General features: G+C 40.4%; 1 protein-coding gene across 1 annotated transcript in view; it reads right to left on the bottom strand.

The window, feature by feature from the left end:
• Window positions 1-412: 412 nt before the first annotated feature.
• RET (ret proto-oncogene) overlaps window positions 413-23,530 on the bottom strand; it is a 132,524-nt gene continuing 109,406 nt past the window's right edge. The window contains exons 13-20 of the mRNA XM_084635231.1: window positions 21,201-21,308; window positions 18,222-18,436; window positions 17,938-18,060; window positions 12,095-12,165; window positions 9,235-9,372; window positions 6,196-6,295; window positions 4,278-4,425; window positions 413-2,351 (exon numbers count right to left, since the gene is read on the bottom strand). Coding sequence (XP_084491357.1) covers window positions 2,194-2,351; window positions 4,278-4,425; window positions 6,196-6,295; window positions 9,235-9,372; window positions 12,095-12,165; window positions 17,938-18,060; window positions 18,222-18,436; window positions 21,201-21,308 — 1,061 coding nt within the window. The 3' untranslated portion in view covers window positions 413-2,193. The remainder of the gene's footprint in view (window positions 2,352-4,277; window positions 4,426-6,195; window positions 6,296-9,234; window positions 9,373-12,094; window positions 12,166-17,937; window positions 18,061-18,221; window positions 18,437-21,200; window positions 21,309-23,530) is intronic.

The following is a 23,530-nucleotide window of genomic DNA, read 5'->3' as shown; positions in this document are numbered from 1 at the left end:
CTCCATCAGTTGGTTATTTCAATACCACTTGTCATCTCACTCACCTGTCTTAGAATGACACTGTTGTCACAGGTTCTGTCCGATTAGAAACTGGAGTAAAGTACCTCTGCCTGGGGGACTTTTGTTCTAGTTCAGGAATTTCTGTCACATGCTGCCGCTGATGAAAAAATCTCCCTGATGCTTCCGGATTGCTCATGACAAATGAAGAATTCAGATTTCTCACTGATGAACTGAAACAGTGGGAAAACAGCGTATGGCCAGACTTAATGAGTAACACTGAAAGCTACCACAGCAGCTGTCACTGATTGTAGACCTCCCTTATGTTGTTACGGCATTTATACCTAGTTTCCCTCTCTCAGTGACAGTGAAGAAAAAGCCCATTTAATGGGGGTTTAATTTTCCATTTCATTTATTTTATGCTTATTTGACGTGCATTGTTACAGTGTATTCAGGGTTGTGCCACACCTCCAGAATCATTTGAGAGGCCACTGTTGTATCACAACTAAACTCATTACATTTTCTCTTCCTATGCATGTCTGTATCTTTATGCTGTGCACAGAGTACCTAGTGCAGTAGTTAGCTTACACAAAGAAAAATTCACACTGCTACTGCTCGTCTGAAAACAAGTTATAATAAAATACAATATTCCTTTATAAAATAGTGTTTAAATACTAACACAGTGCTTTACATCTGTACTTCCGTTGTATGTATGAAGACCTGTGTTAAGTTTTTGGCAATCTGACTCATTTACTTCTGAAATCACAGACTTTAATGGAAACACATTGTGCTGACACACAAAACAAACACATGAAGACAGCTAAACTGGAATTTAAGAGACAGGAACAAGTTTTGGTAGAATTGGATTATTTAAGAATAGCCATTACACATGTAACAACATGTTAGTCTGGGTTTATGGTCCAACATTTTTAGAACACAAAAAATATTCTCTTCAACAATATTAAATTACAAATAAAAGACAGAAAAGTACTGCAAACCTATGTATCCCCTTCCATATAAGCTCTATAAGAGTCAGATCATTCTCCTAAATACCATGTCAATACTGTTGCACATCATTAGAATTAAATTTACCCTTAACAAAATCTGGTGATTTTTTTCTTGCTTGTAGGGAATAATTAACTAACTAATGATAAAAACATCAGATAAGCTATGCTAAGTAAAAGAGTTGTCTACTTGTGACTTGCAAGACAGAAGGTTTATTTGGAATGGTGTCAATGTGATATCCTATGTTAGCAGTGTATTGGACTGTAGAATCAGATTTTGAACTTAGAGGAAGACTCCAACTCATTGAACATGACTGCAAACAAAATCTCTTTGCTTTAATTTAGTTCAAAATATCCTGTACAGTCTACACTGAACTCAAACAGAATTATGATTGTACAACAGACATTGTAACATGAGTAAAATGGATGTGATGGAAAGTAAGTTGTGTCAGGTGAGCACTCTTGATTGACATCAGTCTATATAGCATATCTGGTATCAAATTTATCTCCATTGTGCTAAAGGTAAGAATAGTTTAAACATAATAAAACAAACTCTTTTCTCATTAAGACAAGGCAAGACATTTTTACAGCTTTTCAAGACTTCAAATGTTGAATCTCAAGTTCCCTACTGAGTTACTTAATGTTGGCTTCGAAACCAAAATATAGGCTTCATTAGTGCCAACATCATGGTAACACTTTGGATTCTACAGTAAGCTCAGTTATTTTGAGCCAAATGTTTTTTCCCCCGACATATACTGTTTGTGCTTCATGCTTAGATCAAGTGGCCTTTTGTTAATAACCAGAAAAGTAGCAGTTCAAGTACAACAACATTTTCCCACCCAAGAAAGCTGTAATGCAGGACAGCTGACCTAAAAAATTGTAAGCATGAAGTGCACAGCCATTTGCAATAAACAGTTACCAAATTGGACTATGTGCAGAATGGTGGACTAAAAAATAAGTACTGGAACCACAACTTTTATCCAGTTTGATATGTTTCCTGAAAGGGGAAATAATCAATTATAGTCTTGATCATGCGTAAAACCACTTGAGAAACTACCAAAAAAGAGTTTGCCATTTGAGAAATTAACGTTGGTTTAACCAGTTTTAATTGTACAAAGAACGAGCCAATGGACTTTCCATTCTTTGCATGTTTGCTCCCCTCACGGGTCCATTACCTTTCACAAAGAAATTTTTAACTATCAAACTTGTCCATAAATTTTGCCGCTGAGGGTGAAACCATCCAGTTAGCATATACACTATCATTTGCATATCTTGAAAACACAGAGTTAGTGCCATCGAATCTTGTGAGTGGAACGGGGCTCTCCTCAGGCCAGTTCGGGTATGACATGCCTAAAAATGAAAACAGATAATTTTTTCTGCACTGAAGAACCATAACTTCATGTGCAGACAGTAAGGCCCTTGGCAAAACTCCGTTCAATACTTTAAGCCAGACCACTGGTTTTTGTCCCCAGTCAATTGATATAAACTGTGTTTCAAAGCCCCAAAGCACAAATTCTGCTGAAGGCAAACACCCTGAACAAATAAAGTGCTGTCTTGATAAAAAAAAGTGTGTATATCATATAATTCAATAAAAGTTGTTATTTTTTCTTCTGATAGCCTCCAACTTTTTGCAATTTTATAGTTTCATGACAACATAATTACAAATTGCTTTGCCAGAGAATTTATTGCAACTGGAAGTTCTTGCTGTACGTACAATGCTCCAAGCAGTAATACGCCCATTTAAGGCAGGACCCAATGTCCATTCTAGTCAATGAAAGTATTTCCTTTGACATTAATGGGTGTCTTTCCATTGGCTTCAATAGGTTTAGGATGAGACTCATATCACCCATCATGATCTCCCAGTAGTACAATGGGCTGCAAGGTTCTGAGCACTCTGGCTCTGATCCAGCTATATATTTAAATACAGGTTTAAAGTTAAGCATATAAGTAGTCCTACTGACATCAGTGTGCTACTCATAAATGTAGAGTTAAGGTCATGCTTACATATTTTGCTGGACTGGGCCCAGAGTGCTCAGCATCTTGAAGATCCAGCACTATATGCAAAAACATACCAAGGCCAACATTTTCAAAAATAGAAGCCTAATTTTGTTGCCTATTTTGGCACCTAAATAAGTGCTGAGATTTTCAAAAGCATTCAGCAATGGGAACTTCATTGGGAACTGTTGAATTGGAACCTTTTGAAAAGCTGACCACTTATTTAAAATCTCAAATATGTATTTAGGAACCTAACCTTGGGCACCTAGTTTTGAAAGTCATGTCTGGTGAGCAGAGGAAAAAAAGACCCAAAGATATTTACTAATTACAAATACATAGAGTAATGGAAAAGCTTCAGGTTTTAAAAAAGTTTTACTGCTTGAAGAATGAAAAAAAAAATCTTTGAAGTTAGTAAACAGCCAAAAACATGTAGAATATTTAATCAGGAAACAAAATATAGGAGTTTTGGCAAGAACCATTTTTACTGTCCATCTCACCACCACAATATGAAAGCACATGTTCCTTTTCAAAACACTTGCTACATCATTCAATCAGGGCTTAGTGCTGACATTTGCATGATAAACCAAAGGATGTGAAAACAGTTAAAAGTATTTTTACAGTGGCTATCACCAATTCAATTTCCAAAAGACTGTATAAGATGCCCTCAGTCTCCCGTCTTCTGTAAATTGTAACCTGATCCCATCCCATGTCATGTTAAGCAGAAATTTCTGCCCAAGCAGCAGCTGAGATTCAGAAATCCATCTGGATAAACTTAAAACTGTAACAAATTGGGCCTCACTATTCAACTGAGCCCCGCCCCCCCCCCCCGCAAAATGTTTAGCAAATGTTTTTTTTAAATCCATTACTTAAATTAGAGATGTAGAATCTAACATATTTCCCAACTCCACCCCTCAACACAAAAGACTATTTTAATTGGATATTCGGTTCTTAGCCTTTTAAAATTTCCCCTGAGAGTACTTCCCTGATCTATTTATTTCTCTTTATCATATGATATATAGATATAGATATATATGGTGATTTTACTTATTTTCACATCCTTTTTTAATCTTTTTTTAAACACAGCTGCAAGACGCCTAAAGTATAATCCTGATGCAAAGTTTGACATTTACAAATAAAAAAAGCTTTCCAAGCAAATTTTGATTGGCTTCATTCACACAAGAAACACTCTAATGGGGTTACAGAGTCTGAAGATAGTGCAGAAGAAAAAATTCACTTTGTGTGTGTGTTGCTAGAATCTAGTAAATGCATGTGAAATTCTACCATAGAGTTTGTTTTCAATCCATGTGGAGGGAAGGGTTCGAGGGAGGGGAGCATTATTACAGTCCACGAGTGGTGTCTCCTCTTCTGAGAGCCCGTCATCATAAAGTAAGGAGTCAGCAGGTGTGGAAGCTGCAAGATCTAAGTAGTCCTACCAAATAAATAAATAAAAGGCTAGGTTACAATAAGCAACAAAGTCATTCCTCAGTTACAGTTCCTAACAAATTTCTGGGCTCCCTAAACTGGGCAACTGCAAACTCAAAGTGGGCCCTTCTATAGAGAATACCAGCTGCTTAATGTCCTGTTTTCTGCAAGAGTGGTGTCCTTGGCAATGCACTTGTTTGCAGAAACACTAGACATGGTTCAATAGAAACATGCTCAGTTAGTGCTTCTCCTGTTGAATGCTGCTTGCCAACGAGTCAACACAACACTCAAAAATCTATATATGATAGATATGCTTTAACTTCAGCTTTCCTCTAAGCCTACGATTCAATGGGAGGACAGGGTGCTTAACAATGCCTGGAAGGTGTTCTCGCCATTTCGCAGCATTTGGCCCACAGTTCTGCACTCAGGATGCTGGTGGTTTTGTTTTTAACTATGATAACCATTTCAGACAACACTGCCCAGTTCAGTGTTACTGTCCAGTCACTGGATTATCCCAGATATTCTGTCTATATACGGCATACAAAGCAGACAACTTTTGGGGTTGGAAATCTACTTTTAGTTCAATATATTGCTCTTGTAATAGCCTTTTGGAACCTCAAAAAATAAAACTTTGCTCTTACTTTGCCTTTCACCACCATTGATTTAACTTTGATTTTTTAATTTTCCTATAGGAGCATAATGGCTCCCTTCTGTTCACTTCTTAATCTGTGCCCAGGAACACATGCCCAAGCCCAGAATGGGCTAGTTCATATGTTCTCCCTCTGCTGGATTTGTAACAGAGGAGCATTACCTAGAGAGTAACTATTGCTGGAGATTTCTAATGTTTTTGTAAAACAGGGATTTTATAAATATATAAGTACATACACACACTTATTTTTAGTCACCAGCCTGTACTTCTGTGTGCACATGTACTCTTATGTGTGCTCATTCAGCTACACATGCCCTTTTCCAGCACACACAGATCACTGGATTTTTCCATGAAAATCTTCCATTTGCACTGACAGAACATCCATGCCTAAGCTGTATCAAATAAGTGCACGTACAAGTATGAATACTGGAAAATGTCCACTGAGGTGGACATATATTTGCAGTGTGTACTAGGGACTCAATCCTGCAAGGTACTGACGCAGATTCTCATGGGCTTTAAATTAAGCACATGCATAGGTGTTCTCCTCGATCAGGATGACAGTGCTCAGCAGTGTGCAAGACGAAGTCCTAGATGAGGATGTGTAAAGGCTCCACACTGACAATGAGGTCCTTTGAATTCCCAAGAAAATCCCTTAACAGATTATGCATTTTAAAGTAGACAGATTTGGAACCAAACCGCTTTAATATTTTGTTGCTGTTATTACATCTTTAAGACATCCCAAGTCAGAAATGACACAATACATTGCAAAATTTTAGTCATTTAATTTGAGGCTTCCTATTGCTTAATTATTGAGTAATGCAAATTAAAATTAACTCTGCAACAATACATTTGTTACTAAGGAAACTAAGTGGTAAAATAATCAAGCACACAACATTTCTAGGTCTGAAATCTTCAAAATCACCATACAAAAAAAAGATGGAACTGCTTTTGGAAAGCTTTCTGCCATCTGGAGGAAATAAGGTTTTTGGATGCCTTTAATCCTGATCAAAATCAGAACTTTTCTTATCAGAAACTTATTTCCCTGTGCTACACCCAAGCTCTTTGGATTGTTAACATTCCCTACTAGTTTTCATTAACTGTGCAAAACTCAGCTTGCAGCAGACTTACCCTACTCTTCACCATCATTTTCTCCAGTTCTTTGCTGATGTCAGCAAAGGTTGGCCTCTTATCTGGTTCCTGTTTCCAGCATCGCAGCATCAAGTTATACCTATGAACCAAAGTAACACATAATAAGCTCCTGCATTCACAAATGGCTTGGTTTTCCTTTCTGCTCAAATAAATCTACATACAGTACAGTGATCTGGACACTTTTGTGAATGCCACTCAAAGAAATATCTCAATCTTTCCTTTTTCTTATTTATGTAGCTAAACAATTTCTCCATGGGACGAGGCCCTAATACTGCACTGAGAGTCACAGGAGTGAACCTTTATTCCCAGGAGATGCTGCGTGTAATTAAAGGCTCAGGCATGTGGATCTCTTTGCAAAATTGGTGTCAAAGAATAAGTCTACACTGCTGCTGGAAGGTGGGATTCCCAGCGTGGGTAGACTCTCGCCCTCGCTCAACTCGAGCTCTTGTTCTAAAAAAGGCAGCGTGAACTTTGTGGCACTGGTGGTGGCGTGGGCTAGCCCCTCAACCCCAAGCCTGCCCAGCTTCAGTGCCGCAACCTCCACACGGCTATTTTTAACACACTAGTTTGAGCTGAGGTATGGCGAGTGCCTACTTACGCTGGTAATCACACCTCCCTGCTGACACCCTTACACTTCTCCTATGACTTCTGTTTTCTTGGTTGGTCACCTGGAAGAACAACAAAACAACCAGTACAGGGGGAGTTGATAGTGACACCAATGTTTATGCTGCCTAACACGTCCCACCTACAAGATTCTTGCAACCTTTCCTTTGAGAAACTTTCACATCTCCATTGTTTGCCTTTGGTATTTGGCAGGGGAAAGTTCCTCTGGCTACAGAAGTACTTTTCTCTTTGTTGTATGAAATTCCATTCAGCTTTTGCTGAGATATAAGCTTTCAAAATAATTTCCTTTCTCCTGCTCTCCTTCCTCAGGAAAATGTTGGCAGCCTGCTAAAATAATAACTGAACACATGAATATTCTAAGGCCAAGCTCCACTGCCACCAAATCAGCAGCACCACCATATTGTTCTGGGAATAGCTGGGAGCAGCCGTAGTTGCGGGGAGGAGAAAAACCTAGACTGGGCTTCCCTCCTCTTGATCCAGCACCTGGACCGCAGAGGGAAGAATGGGCCACTCGGACACCAAATAGGGCAAAAGCTCCCCCAGCTCCCAGAAGGGAAGAGAAAGAAAAAATGAACTGGGCCAGGCTGAGTTCCCCCATGACCACTCTTTCTGGACTCAGCAGCCTACCCAGACAACGTAGTTAGATCTATAGCTTAAATGACTTCTGCTGCAGTGCTGATGGTTCAGGATTCAAACCCTGATTGTGCTCAGCTGTTCACAGAAGAAAGTGGTTTTACTTTTTTCCTTAAAAACAAACACAAAACAACAAAAAAACCCTTTGAAATTATATTAAAGAACCCTAAATTATAAGAATGCTGTTTAGGTTGCAAATTCAAGCACTTGAAAGTTAAAAAATGCCAGATATATGATTGGCTGTACAACCTTAATTCACACCCTCCCCCTTGGGCATATGCATTATGATACTATGTGATCATGTCATTAAAGACTGTCTCAAAAACACATGTGCATAGGCTGGCTGAATTAAGGCTGCCCAGGAAACCATAAATCTGGCATTTCCTAACTTTTTAGCACTTGACTTTACAACCTAAATAAGATTCTTCTAATCTCACTTTTTTGGGATTTATTATATGAAAGATGGAGTGAACTGCATCAGAAAAGTTTGCATACCTATATAAAAAAAAGGGTATGGTTATGCATCACCCCCTCATTGCTAGACTGGATCATTTGGAGCAGGCATAGAAAAAAGGGTCTTAAGTGGTTCATCTTAATGCAGTCTTTAATGTCCTAAGATAAACATCTACCCAGGTTGTCCATCTAAGAGTGACAACAACAATAAAGCCATCAACCCTTCCTCCCCCGCAAACTTACGCAACGGGAATAACTCAAAAAAGTATAAACAATGGAACATAATTGGGGGTGGGAAAGGGGACCTTTGAAGTGAATGCTTGAGGAAGGGAAGACAGGTGAAAATTTAAAATATTTAATTTTGCTGGGGCAAGTCTGGACTTGAGATCTATGAATTTCTGAACAGATCTAAGTTCAACAGTGTCTCCGTGGTATCTCTATATATGTGATGCACGGAAAAAAATGGCTGTACTATTTACCACGTGGGCAAGGTCATTCAGAAACACGTGAAGGGATCTCGTTCTTGTTCTCCAAAATTCAAATGAAACAATGCTGTCTCATTTGAATATGTGAATATGCCTTAATAAGGGCTGATTAACATATTTCAAGCTCTATGTGTTTCATTTTTGGACACCAGGGAATATCCAGGGTGATGAGATATTTCTCTCTCATTGAGATTTTCCTGGTTAATTGCCTTTTGTAAATAAGTCAGTTAATAACATATGAACTGTCTTACAGTCACAGATAAACTGAAATGACTCACTCACTCACAAAATGTTTGTGTTATAGAGGTATTGATTTCTGAGTGAAGGTATCTTCTCTTCAGGGTTCTATGCACTACCAGAAAAGTTAGACAGCTTACAAACCATTTTCAGGGAATAGATGGGGCACAGATATTAAAATAACCACCTTATTTTCAGGAAAGTGGGTTCCCAGTATTTGGATGTGCTTCAACACATCTTGAAGAGGTCAATCATCACTATGTTAGATGCATTTCCCCTCCCCAGCCACATGTTCCGAATATTTAACTGACACTTTTTCATTAGCCTGATGAGTACTTTATCCAATTTTCAGCAGGTATTTTGGCAATAGCTGCAGGCACTTGGGGACTGCATTTCTTTCTGTGCACATTTAACACAGATTGTCACCCCACCTTTCTGCCACTTTATGATGTCAGAGTTCTTTACTTTTATTAGATTGTTCTCAGACTTCTCTAAAAGTCATGCTGGAGATGGCTGTTATTTACACTGTTTCCTCCCTTTGTTCAAGGATATTTCTATTAATCCAAACAAAGCAAGAAATACTTACATTTCTTCACTGCAGTTTTCAGGTCTCTCCATTCTATAGCCGGTTTTCAGGAGGTTAAAGAGTCTTTCAGGAGCAATTCCAGGATAAGGGTTACCTCCCAGGGTTACAATCTCCCACAACAGAACTCCAAATGACCAGCTGAAAAAGGAAGGAAGGAAGGAAACATTCACTTGAATTGCTGGGATTTAAGAGCTTAACATGGCCCCTATCCAGCAAATAGTACAGTAGCACTTAAAGGTTCCAAGATCAAGTTTCCATTATGCTAGGTGTTGTATGAACAAATAGTAAGACACAATCCCTGCCCCCATCTATTACATTCTAAATAGAAAAGACAGACCAAGGCATCAACCACAAATCCATCCTTCTTTGCATGCAGGTGTCTAATTTTACCTAAATGACCCCCTTTATTTTAATAGGCTTATTTGTGCTCGTTTAATGAATCAGGGCCTTAATTTTGTTCTTGGCTGAATACAGAAAGCAGCACTGGTCAATTCTATTTGGAAATTTGAAATGCACAAAAAAAAAAAAAATGGTGACATTTTGATTTTTTTTTTAAAAAAGGGAAAAAAATTGAGTCAATTTTTCTATCCACTTTCGGACCAGCTCTAGTAGAAAGGCCTTGACTCAAAGGCCAAAAAAAAAAAGGTTCCTTTCTTGAGTGGAAGCCCTCTTTCAGAGAGAGAGGCTTGAGCAACCAAAATCTAATCCAGAACCCCATTTCAAACCCTCCAAGATTTCAGTGTTCACAATGCGGGGTGAAGGAAAGCAGGCAACAGTGCATTTTTCCACTCAGGTTTGATGGGATACCTCTGAGAATAGAGTTATATACAAAGTGTAATAAACATTCACTTTTGCCGTCTGATTTTTATGCAAGAGCTCCACCTTTAAAAAGAGACCTAGAGGAATTAGGCCCCTAAAGTCCACTGAAAGTCAATGAAAGTCAGGTGCCTAATTCCCTGAGGTTCCCTTGAAAATCCCACCTCAAAATTTTAGTCACAGAAATTGCTCTCCTCCTGACTGGGCTTCGCTTGTCTCCTTGTAGTTCTTTAAGTTATTTTTATTTTAAACAAGAGAAATGGCATTCCCAGGCCAGGACATATTCAGCTCCAAAATGGCTGTGCACAGGGGAAAAAAAAAAAAAAAGCAACTGCTAGTCTCACACAGCCTTACATGAAACTTTCAAACAGCTTTTTCCTGCTGATATTCTGTAAGTTCATTTTTAACCAGTCTATATCTTCCTCAAAGCTAATGCATATTTATAACGTTCCATTGCACTTGATTAAGTCTTTTATTCTTCCTCATGCCCTTTATTGAGCCAATCATTCCGTGCAGCCCATTAGGTTATAATTTGACCTGTAAATAATCCAGAAAAAGTGTGTGGCATTGTGGGTTTTTATTTTTAAGATTAAGTGAATTTTTTGGGGGCTCTGTAAGAGGGTGTAGCATGTTAGTAATTTCTCAATTAGCTGCAGCTGTTTGTCAGATTTGTATGTTAGGATATTGTACCTTAGTTTTGTAAACATAATGAAAATTAACTAAGTGTGTATGGGGGGGGAGAATATTTTCCATTTTACGGTCTTTGTGGATGAATAAAAATGCCATCAGAGAGAGGGGGACAGGAAGACTGTGGGCTGGCACCGGTACAATGTGTGTCTAGGTTCCAACATAAAAAGGAAGGGTTTTTGCAGCAGGGTTGGAAAAAAGAAATTACAGAAGCTGGCAACTTATACGACTGCTAGATCACTGCCAACTACTGACTATATACAAGGGTCTTAAAAGGAAGCAGCTGGAAAAAAAGAGATATAGAATTTATGAGGAAAATCCAGCATTCTGGAATGGATTTTAAGTATAGTATTAGATGGTCACTAAAACCATAACTGCATCACCCCAAACAGCATTGAATATTTGTAGATTATATTTGTGAACATGTCAATTTTTAAAAATCAATTTTCCAATAAAGTAACCCTTTAATTCTTCAGCGTTACACTGTTGGAGTCATAGTTTGGAGCATGGGGGCTGTTTATAAGAGGCTGCAGGAGACTAAGCCTCCCCAAATAAGGCTGGCCCTGCAGGGGGTGCAAATGCTGCAGATGCAGTGCTGTTCACCTCCCTTTGGAGATGCGCCTTTCGAGCGCTGGAAACGAAGCTCCCTAGAAGTGGGGAGGCCCACCAAGGCTCAGACCGGGGCACCAGCCACACTCTACCCTGAGGCCCCACCCATGCTCTACCCTGAAGCCCTGCCCTTGCCCAGCCTATTCCCCCGAGGTCTCCCTAGCCCGGCACTCGCTCCTCTCCTGCTGCTCTACTGGCCTGGATGAGGAAGGAAGTAGTCACGTGAGAAGGGAAGTGGAAAGCAAATCTGCCCATGCAATCACTCTCTAACAACCGGCACATGTATGTGCATCATGTGGCTGCAACTTGGTTGCTCATTAAGAGTCTGATCCTATTCCCATTGAAGTCATTTGGAGTTTTGTCACCGGTTTCAATGGGAGGCGACTCAGGCTCTAAATCCTTAGTCTTTTTGCTGGATCTGCCAACAAGAGTGGGTTCTGTGGTGTGCACACTAAGAACGGGGCTGAGACCATCAAATCTCATTTCACACAGGCCACCGAAGGACAATCAGATTGGAACACCATACAGTCACTCATTATTTAGGTTTTAATTTAATTTAATGGGTCACCTACAATTTTAAAGTTCCATATTTATCCCACCATTACTAAGAGACTGAGTCATCTGGGCTCTCTGATTTTTGTTATCTTCCAACTTAAAAGCTGTGGCTGTTAAATATGTTACCGTGTTCTTTGTTAAACTGTATACAACAGACATATAAATTGTAAGACACATCACAATTTAGACTTACACATCACTTTGTGTTGTATAGATATGATCAAATAGGGATTCGATTGCCATCCATTTAACAGGTATTCGACCCTAAGAGAAAAAACAGCAGCAAAATTACTAAATTAGAAGGGTAAATTTAATGTTGGTGTGTTTGCTTTCACAATAAGATTATTTACACTGCACTGTGCCTCTCTGATACGCTTCAGTGGAATGACTGAAGTGACATTTCATCAAATAAAAGGGAACAGTATAGGTTAGGGGGCACAGCTATAACCTCTCTTTAATCACCACTGAACTTTACAATTCATTCTAACCTAACCTACTTAGGAGGACCCAGTTTTGAAAGGACATGCACTCAATTAACGGTGATTTTCAGACATATTACATGGCAAACTCAGGCCACAGACCCCTCCTATCACACTAAACCTTTACTTATCAACATGAATTGCTTGCCATCCATGAGATACACTTTCAGAGCCTAGTGGGGGTTGTGCAGGTGCAAAAGGAGATGGAGAATGAAGCTATAGGAGTAAGATCCATCCCAAATGAAAAATGTATGCTGATTCGCAAGTTCAAAATTCAGGTTTAGGACAGCTTTGGCTTCTGAACTCAGGTTTCACTCAGGCAGTTACACTTGTTCAATGGCTGCTTAACAAGCTGTGCAAACCGCTGCCTTCTGCATGCTGAAATTCACATGGTAAAATCTCAGATCTATACCAGCTATTCACAAAGGTTATGGCTGTGCAAAATGTCAACGTGATTTCCAGGATGCTTCACAACATCTACAGTGATTTGTATTTTCATAAATTTTCAGGCAATGCACATGTATTTGGAAAAAATTTCTGGATATATTTCATTCTTTCTCCCATTCTTTCCTCCTGCTCCCTCTCTACCCAAGTTATTTTTGACAGCAAACAATTGTTTGTGTTGGAAAATTGAATATGCACTCGAGATACTATGGTGAGGAGGGCTATATCAGTATCTGTTAATTTTATGGGGGAAAATCTATATATTAGAATAAATTGTTCTCAAATACTTTTTGCAGAGAAATAGGTACAAAGAGCTAGCATTCCTTCAGTGTAAAGCATACATAATAGAACTGAGTGCATATTGTACAGTCTTTCCTAATATGCTATCTAGTTATATTTTAAATTGTCTTTGTCCATGGTCACTTTTGTATTTGCCTCCTGAAAACATCATGCAATCGAGCATTATTGGCTGGAATTGTACTGGAAAACAAACATCAAAAAGTCACAGTATTTGTGGAAGCCAATATTTGAAATTCTCCATGTGCGTGAATTCGTGCTGACAGCACTTTCACACTAACCCCCACAGGGAACTGAAGCAGTAGCATAGGAGACTGAATGGTCAACATAAAATAGTATGACTGAAGTTCACAAACTGAGCTAGGATACTTTGACCATGGGATGGTGTTCCATGAAGGAGGAGTGCTGGGCAGAGACGGGCTCCACCTTACGAAGAGAGGGAAGAGCATCTTTGCGAGCAGGCTGGCTAACCTAGTGAGGAAGGCTTTAAACTAGGTTCACCGGGGGAAGGAGACCAAAGCCCTGAGGTAAGTGGGAAAGCGGGATACCGGGAGGAAGCACAGGCAGGAATGTCTGTGAGGGGAGGGCTCCTGCCTCATACTGAGAATGAGGGGCGATCAGCAGGTTATCTCGAGTGCTTATATACGAATGCACAAAGCCTTGGAAACAAGCAGGGAGAACTGGAGGTCCTGATGATGTCAAGGAATTATGACGTGATTGGAATAACAGAGACTTGGTGGGATAACTCACATGACTGGAGTACTGTCATGGATGGTTATAAACTGTTCAGGAAGGAACAGGAAGGAAGCAGGAAGGACAGGCAGGGCAGAAAAGGTGGGGGAGTAGCACTGTATGTAAGGGAGCAGTATGACTGCTCAGAGCTCCGGTACGAAACTGCAGAAAAACCTGAGTGTCTCTGGATTAAGTTTAGAAGTGTGAGCAACAGGAGTGATGTAGTGGTGGGAGTCTGCTATAGACCACCGGACCAGGGGGATGAGGTGGATGAGGCTTTCTTCCGGCAGCTCGCGGAAGCTACTAGATCGCATGCCCTGGTTCTCATGGGTGACTTTAATTTTCCTGATATCTGCTGGGAGAGCAATACAGCGGTGCATAGACAATCCAGGAAGTTTTTGGAAAGCGTAGGGGACAATTTCCTGGTGCAAGTGCTAGAGGAGCCAACTGGAGGGGAGCTTTTCTTGACCTGCTGCTCACAAACCGGGAAGAATTAGTAGGGGAAGCAAAAGTGGATGGGAATCTGGGAGGCAGTGACTATGAGTTGGTTGAGTTCAGGATCCTGACACAGGGAAGAAAGGTAAGCAGCAAGATACGGACCCTGGACTTCAGGAAAGCAGACTTCGACTCCTTCAGGGAACGGATGGGTAGGATCCCCTGGGGGACTAACACGAAGGGGAAAGGAGTCCAGGAGAGCTGGCTGTATTTCAAGGAATCCCTGTTGAGGTTACAGGGACAAACCATCCCGATGTGTCGAAAGAATAGTAAATATGGCAGGCGACCAGCTTGGCTTAACGGTGAAATCCTAGCGGATCTTAAGCATAAAAAAGAAGCTTACAAGAAGTGGAAGGTTGGACATATGACCAGGGAAGAGTATAAAAATATTGCTCGGGCATGTAGGAATGAAATTAGGAGGGCCAAATCGCACCTGGAGCTGCAGCTAGCGAGAGATGTTAAGAGTAACAAGAAGGGTTTCTTCAGGTATGTTGGCAACAAGAAGAAAGCCAAGGAAAGTGTGGGCCCCTTAATGAATGAGGGAGGCAACCTAGTGACAGAGGATGTGGAAAAAGCTAATGTACTCAATGCTTTTTTTGCCTCTGTCTTCACGAACAAGGTCAGCTCCCAGACTGCTGCGCTGGGCATCACAACATGGGGAATAGATGGCCAGCCCTCTGTGGAGAAAGAGGTGGTTAGGGACTATTTAGAAAAGCTGGATGTGCACAAGTCCATGGGGCCAGATGAGTTGCATCCGAGAGTGCTAAAGGAACTGGCGGCTGTGACTGCAGAGCCATTGGCCATTATCTTTGAAAACTCGTGGCGAACGGGGGAAGTCCCGGAAGACTGGAAAAAGGCTAATGTAGTGCCAATCTTTAAAAAAGGGAAGGAGGAGGATCCTGGGAACTACAGGCCAGTCAGCCTCACTTCAGTCCCCGAAAAATCATGGAGCAGGTCCTCAAAGAATCAATCCTGAAGCACTTACATGAGAGGAAAGTGATCAGGAACAGTCAGCATGGATTCACCAAGGGAAGGTCATGCCTGACTAATCTAATCGCCTTCTGTGATGAGGTTACTGGTTCTGTGGATGAAGGGAAAGCAGTGGATGTATTGTATCTTGACTTTAGCAAAGCTTTTGACACGGTCTCCCACAGTATTCTTGTCAGCAAGTTAAAGAAGTATGGGCTGGATGAATGCACTATAAGGTGGGTAGAAAGTTGGCTAGATTGTCGAGCTCAACGGGTAGTGATCAATGGCTCCATGTCTAGTTGGCAGCCGGTGTCAAGTGGAGTGCCCCAGGGGTCGGTCCTGGGGCCGGTTTTGTTCAATATCTTCATAAATGATCTGGAGGATGGTGTGGATTGCACTCTCAGCAAATTTGCAGATGATACTAAACTGGGAGGAGTGGTAGATATGCTGGAGGGCAGGGATAGGATACAGAGGGACCTAGACAAATTGGAGGATTGGGCCAAAAGAAATCTGATGAGGTTCAATAAGGATAAGTGCAGGGTCCTGCACTTAGGACGGAAGAACCCAATGCACAGCTACAGACTAGGGACCGAATGGCTAGGCAGCAGTTCTGCGGAAAAGGACCTAGGGGTGACAGTGGACGAGAAGCTGGATATGAGTCAGCAGTGTGCCCTGGTTGCCAAGAAGGCCAATGGCATTTTGGGATGTATAAGTAGGGGCATAGCGAGCAGATCGAGGGACGTGATCGTCCCCCTCTATTCGACATTGGTGAGGCCTCATCTGGAGTACTGTGTCCAGTTTTGGGCCCCACACTACAAGAAGGACGTGGATAAATTGGAAAGAGTCCAGCGAAGGGCAACAAAAATGATTAGGGGTCTGGAACACATGACTTATGAGGAGAGGCTGAGGGAACTGAGATTGTTTAGTCTGTGGAAGAGAAGAATGAGGGGGGATTTGATAGCTGCTTTCAACTACCTGAGAGGTGGTTCCAGAGAGGATGGTTCTAGACTATTCTCAATGGTGGAAGAGGACAGGACAAGGAGTAATGGTCTCAAGTTGCAGTGGGGGAGGTTTAGGTTGGATATTAGGAAAAACTTTTTCACTAGGAGGGTGGTGAAACACTGGAATGCGTTGCCTAGGGAGGTGGTGGAATCTCCTTCCTTAGAAGTTTTTAAGGTCAGGCTTGACAAAGCCCTGGCTGGGATGATTTAATTGGGGATGGGTCCTGCTTTCGAGCAGGGGGTTGGACTAGATGACCTACTGAGGTCCCTTCCAACCCTGATATTCTATGATTCTATGATACTGGCCTCATTGACATGCAAAAGGCCCACTGATTTCAGTAAGAGTTGCATGCATACAGGCTATTGGCAGAATTCAGCTCAGTGCGTTATGACGATATCTGCTATGATAATAAATAATGACAAGTCTGAACTTATTTCACAATCTTGAGTTATCATAATAGTTCTTTTTAGGGAAAGCCATGATATGGCTAAACAATGAGAGGAGTTCTCCTAACACCACAGGAGAGGCTTTCCATCACATTTCCTTTGTACAATCCTACAGATTAAATGTAACCATATGCTGGGTTCTGCAATGAGCACTGTGAGCAGACAGAACTATTTCTAGACAGCTGATAATAATATACTGTAACAGGAAAAATATAATTGCTTTAAAGAAAGGCATTCCAAACTGGCAGATGAGTATCTCTACTATCTATAGCAGAGATGGGCCCAAGCTCTGGCATTTGTATCTGGATTTTGAACCTTGTATATTTCAGAGCTGTTTGGAGCTGGGTTTTGGTTCAGATTATCATAGCTATAGTAGAAGCATTCATGAAACTAGGATCTGGATTTAGATTCCAAGTATGAAGTTTTCAGACAGAACTAGTTCTGATTTAAATGATTTCCAGCTCTTTCTGCCGACTTTTTCTTCAATCCCTTGTTTTGTGAGCTTGGCAGTTATGAAAAGAGAGGGAGAGCGATATTAATGGCTTTTTTATATAAAGTAGCAAGATGAGGCCCTAGATTTTGTACCCTAAGTAACTTACATACTAACAGCTATAAAAAAATTACGACCTGAAAAATACTTGAAAGGAAATAGGATTATATTTGAATATATTTGTCTTTATTATTGATAGATCACCCATTATTTTTAAGGCCCCTGCCCATACGATAGCTATAACACAAACACAGGAGAAATCGTGGTTATAAGATGCATGGATACATGCTTTCCAAAAATAGTCCAGGGTTTTAACTTACTTACAAGGACACAGGTGGTCCTACTGAATCTATATTGTCACCATATCCTGTGACTGGGTTGTAGATGTTGTGTTGATGGGTCATTAGAGTAAAATACAAAGATTATTGCACATAGGCAGAAGAAAGAGCAGACTGGAATTAATGTTTTCTGCTGATGATATACCGGTAAATAGTGTAGTCTAGTGACTTATAGTGGCCCCAATGATTAAATTAATTGTTTTTGTTTAAACTTTACTTTTTGTTCCCTATTTCCTTATCAGAATTAGCTGTTGTATTTATTTTCCTGTGTTCAAGTGCTTCAGTGTAAACCCATTCCCTTGATTAAGCAAGGATTCCAGCCCTGGTTTTAACATGCACTGTACCTTGCTTCTCTTGACATAGGAATCTTCTTCATAAACATCTCGGGACAAGCCAAAATCAGAAATCTTCATTTTGCGTCCTTCTGCCACCAATACATTTCTAGCTGCTAAATCACGATGAACAAGCTTTTAAAATAAACCAACAATCATGGTTATTATTCTTATGGGGTAAGATGCATGATATATTATATATATATATATATATATATATATATATATATATATATATCCAGATATATTTATGTCTATCAGAGAGATATGGTCAGTACACTGGTGTAGCACTGTACCTTCATTTCTGCCAGGTACTGCATCCCCCGAGATATCTGCCATGCAAATGAGATCAGATCTCCCATTGTTAAGGCTCTCTCATCTGGGTTGTCCAAGTAGCTTGAATTTCTGTTGGCATCACTGCCCACATAGCTAGGTCCTACTTTCCGACTTTCCCTGAGAAAACTGCGCAAGGAACCATACTTCGCATATTCCACAATTAAATACAAAGGTCCTGAGGAAAAGAAAGAAAAATACAAATCAGTCAGGTTGTTCTGCTTTACTTTGCAAAAGATTTTTCTAGTTAACATCACGGACTGGTTTGTAACAATTACAGGCCCCAATCCTGTAAACATCCTTCCCTGGGCACTGCAACTTGATGTGGTAGAATGATGTGTGCTTTCAAATAACCCTAAGAGCTATGCTGGTGGGGATTTTAGCTCCCAATAGGGCCATCAAAGCCAGTCAGGGAACACATGAAAAGCAGTCCACTGGTCCCTTAGGTTGGCATTTGAGAGAGAGGCCAACAAGCTATCCTTGTAAAAAAGTTAAATTATAGAAAAACAATAAGTAGCGCTTCCAGCAAACAGTATTATAGACAAGGGTGGCAGAGCCTTCTTCATGCCCTAGCAATGTCTGATGGCATGGGAAAGATTCAGAATCTTGCAAACATGCACTTAAGTGAATGTCCTATGGGAATTCGCTCATGCTACAATCCCAGTTACTCATGTACATAATTGCTCAGAGCTATAAAGGGCACCTACCAAAGCTAAAGTTGCGAAACAGTTTCTATGCTAGCCTTGTGTTTTCATGTCAGAACCGTACGGTGTGTACCCTGTAGGGCTCTCTACATACCCAAGCAGTGCCTGTTTTTAGGGAAACAATAAGAAAGTACTGGTCAGCATGGCAGGCAGTGGTCTCAGCCCACCAGATGCCTCTCTGTTGTCAGGTTGTTTTGTAGGCATTATGGCACAAAGCCTTAAACAGTGTCTTTGCTTGGATATGGGGAGCATGTTTACAAGGAAAAAGGTTTCATTGAACAAAAAATATTTGTGATATCTATATATAGAATTAGACTGAGCTAGTTTTTATTCTGTCTAGCCACACACTAAATTTTGGTGTGCCGGCAACAATTATTAAACAATAGATTGGAAAAAAAATTTAATCCAGTGCATGACACATGCCATCTTAAATTTGTGGGGTGAAATCCTGGTCCCACTGAAGTCAATGGCAAAACTCAAATTCTCCATGATTTGTCTCATTTTGATTTGCCTCATTTTGTGTAGGTTTTGCAGTACATATGGTATTTTTTATCATTAGCTGTAAATTCATGTGTATGGCTAGTGACATGCTTATTTAATGCTCTTTTGGTTCTATTGATGGAGTCATGCACACACAATGTTATACCAAATACCAGGCCAGATCTTGCGTGCCTGATGCAGATGAATAGTCTCATTGACTGCAAGAAGATAAAACCTTAATTAGGTCAGGAGGATTCAAGAAAGCAAATAGAATACAATCCATTCATGCAATAAGCAGCTGCACAAAGGTGTTGGATCAAAATCTGTTCTTCTCATTCATCTGAGTTTCAATTCAGAATAAATCCACTGAAGTCACTAGAATGACTCCAGATTCACACTGATGAAGAAATACTGGCCTAATGAATAGAGCTCCTTAGCTTTCACCTTTTAATTTTCTTTTAAACCTAGCTGAAAATCAAGCCTGTATAAGGAATTGATTAAGAAACTTGATTTTTTAAAAAATCACAATTACTTTCTGGAGTGTATAATATTTAGCTCACAAAGCATCTTCTCCCTCAAGCACTTCATTTTCAAAGCACTCAAGTATAGGTTCTCAACAAAAATCCTAACACACTTCAATACATTAGGAAGCTTCTCCTCCCCACCACCCACATGAATAATATCCACTCTGTGCTACAATGCTGAGTACATTTGTCAGCTGTATCAAAGCCTTCCCACACCTATGCATTAATGAATTACCTTCATATTTATGAGAAGCGTTCGACTCAGAAACAGTTCACAGCACAATGATTTTATCCCCTCCGCAAGGTTCATAAAAAAAACATCTTGATTTTTTTTTTAAATCTCACTGCGTCTCCCAGATGCATAATCCTGAATTCTACGTGCCCCCAGAACAAACAATTACATCATCAGGAGTTCTGGGGATGCAGGACTGAGCCTTAAGAATTTGTGGCCATGTAAATCACTCACACTCCATAACAACTGAAAGTTCAACTTACAGCAGATATTTTATGGCAGAAGATGTTGCCATGCAACTCCATTTAACATTAATGGGAATTGTTTAGATAAATCCCCATGAACTGCACTGAAAGTTTGCCCCATTGGCTGTTTATAATACATCTTTTGAAAATTATTTCCCCCATGTATTTGCAGCTAAGTACAGTGTACACTTCAGTGAAACCAGTTTTTGACAAATGTAAGCATTCACGTAAGCACCACACAACAGAATCATGCTAGTGAAGAAAAACTCTGGGGCAGAAAAACTGAAAGCGAAACTAACTAGCAACCTAGTCAGGGGTTAGGTAGTGGCTTGTCCCTTAACTACTTGTTCACACAGCACCTGGCAAAATGGTGCCCCAATCCCTGACTTGGGCCTTTAGGTGCTACTAGAATACAAAATAATAATCATATGGAAAATCCAGTCGCCAAATTAGAAGAGGTTCACTGAGAACCAAGTTAGTGTCAAAAAATGGAGGCAGAAAAAGAAACTGGCCAGGAAATATTTTAAAATAGCTTTAGAATCAAAACATGTTTGTCTCTGACTATATAGGTGGTATCCATAAAATCTATGGCTAGTTTATCTGAAATTAGTATTTCTACTTCTCTCACTCATTCTTAACATCACCATTTTTAACCAAAGGCAAATTTATAAAAGTGTTTTGCATTTTAAATAGTGCTCCAACCCCAGGCTAGATCCATTCTTTGTTTTTCTCTTACTAACTAGCTGCGGACACTTACCATCCTGACTGCATGCTCCATACAGTTTGATGACATGAGGGTGGTTGACCTGTTTCAAGAGGTTGAACTCTGAGAGCAGATCTCGCAGCTCACTCTGGGAAGCGTTTTCTATAGAAGGCATCAAAACCAGACATCTGGTTAATAAAACACTGCAAAAGGAACGCACCACCTATAGACTAAGCTGTAAATTAGCATACTGCTACCTATTTGAGGTATTGAGATGCACTGGCCAAGTGATCAAGGTGCTCAACTGCAATTCCAGAGGTCATGGATTCACTTCTCGCTCCATCTCATACTGAAGGATAATTCACCCAGCAGCAAAATGGGTGAAAGGAAGTCAGCATGATGCTAGTCACATCACTCCCTTGTGTACTGTTGGCTATGGAAACTGACGTGTGTTAGCCTGATGAGCCATCTGTGGCTCGGGGCAGACTTTGACTTATTTTAGGTACTTGCAGGGGACTAATCACTGTAGTATAAAACAGGCACAATCTAAGAACAAGAATTTCAGAATGCTCTTGAAATGAGCATGGAGATGAAAAGCTTCAAGTGCTATCAGCTTTGTAACAGTTTTCAGAGAAGAGACAGGGCCTTAGTCTTCACTGATGTTCAGTCATTCACATCTTTGCCAAGTAGAGATGGGTGAAATTTTTCAGCTAGTGGTTTAACTCACTGAAAAATGCAGTTTTGGATGACCCCAAACTATTCAGGAATTTGACAAATTTGCCTAATAGTTTTGGCCAAAAAAATATATTTTCAGGACTTAGATGTCATTCACAAAACAGCAGGAGGAACTGGACGTCATCATGGGCCCTCTTTATAAATTTTAGTGCAGTGGTTAGCATTCCCATTCTCCATATCAGGCAGAGGGGTATTTGAACTTGGGTCTCCCACCTCTCAGCCCTAACCAGCAGGCTATAGAGTCATTCTCACACACGCTCTTCTCTTTCCCAGTGACTATTCAAGTATTTCATCCAAAGTGGAATAGCTTCAATAGGAGATATTGAAAGATCCTCACACCAGAATATCCCATAGCCCAATGGCTAATGTACTTTCCTGCAATGTGGGAGGACCACGTTCTCCACATTAGGCAGAGGGTGCTATTGAACCAGTGTCTTTTGAGTGCTCTACTACTGGGCTAAAAGCTACAAAGGAGATGGGTGACATGACCCCCTCCCCCTGTTTTGTAAATCTAGCCTTTTCAAAATATCCGAAACAGCATGTTTCAGGTCAGACAAAATGTTTTGTTCAATGCAAAATAATTTTTTTTCAATTCACTGAATTTTGTTTGCAAATTTTGGGAACTGCCGTTGAACCACAAAATCAGTTACTGTCCAACTCTAAAGCCAGGTGAGAGTACAGCACTGCCATCTAACTAGGTAGCATTTTTATACCCACTCTGCACTGGTGTAATTGACTAGATAAGCTGCAAGGCACTGAAGAATCAAACCCAGAGCCTTTTGTGCCATATAACTACATTGAAATTACTGCATCCCTTTTCCACGCTACATACAGTAGACAAGATTTAGAGGGCCCAGCACCTGATATAGCAGGAGATCTCCAGTAGGCCTAAAGCTAATTTATGTGATGAACCCAATGAGGGTGGTCTGAGCTTTGGGAGGCTACATAAGCCAAGCACTTCTCTTGACCAGAGCTTCCCTTGTTCAAACCAAGCTTACAGAAACATCCATGGCTCACCTCAACCCTCTTTCCCCCAAATATTTAATTAAAGATAAAATGCCCTTCTATTCTTGTTAATCTTGCAGTACATATCCAGAATTCTAAACTTGGAGCTGGGTAGAGAGTTTGTATTGACATCAATAGAAGATACCTATCCAGACTTCTTTGCTGATGTTTGTGGGAAAACTGTGCACATCCAGGATAGTATATGGCTTTTAGAGGCTCCCCCAGTCTTTTGTTTTTGCAGGGCCTCCTGTCTTCCTCTTTGAACACATTTGGGCTCCCCGGAATTCTATGGCCCTAACACTAGATTTCAGCAAGAAAATTCTGTGTGCTGTCCATCCTGAATCTCCTTGACACAAAGGGCTTTGACAGTTGCTTTTACAGCCAATATTTTTATTAGGAGGCTGATAAATAAACAATCACTGTTACCAGAGGCTCATAGAAACCAAGTTCAAACTTTGGTCTCTGTGAATATATCATACTGCCGAACATTTGGTATTCCATTTGTTAGCAGATGAACCGAACTGCCATGATCCTTTGTAGATGAACCAACATGTTTTGTACTCAGGCTAGATCTCGGTGTGTTGTCAAGTGATGGATTGTGTAAGACCTCTTGCTCCGATCCAATGACCCTTAGAAAATGTCCA

This window comes from Lepidochelys olivacea (assembly GCF_965140295.1).
Source record: "Lepidochelys olivacea isolate rLepOli2 genome assembly, chromosome: 7".
Lineage (NCBI taxonomy): Eukaryota > Metazoa > Chordata > Testudines > Cheloniidae > Lepidochelys > Lepidochelys olivacea.
The sequence above is the reverse complement of the archived record's forward strand: the minus strand, read 5'-3'. Positions and strand labels throughout refer to the sequence as shown.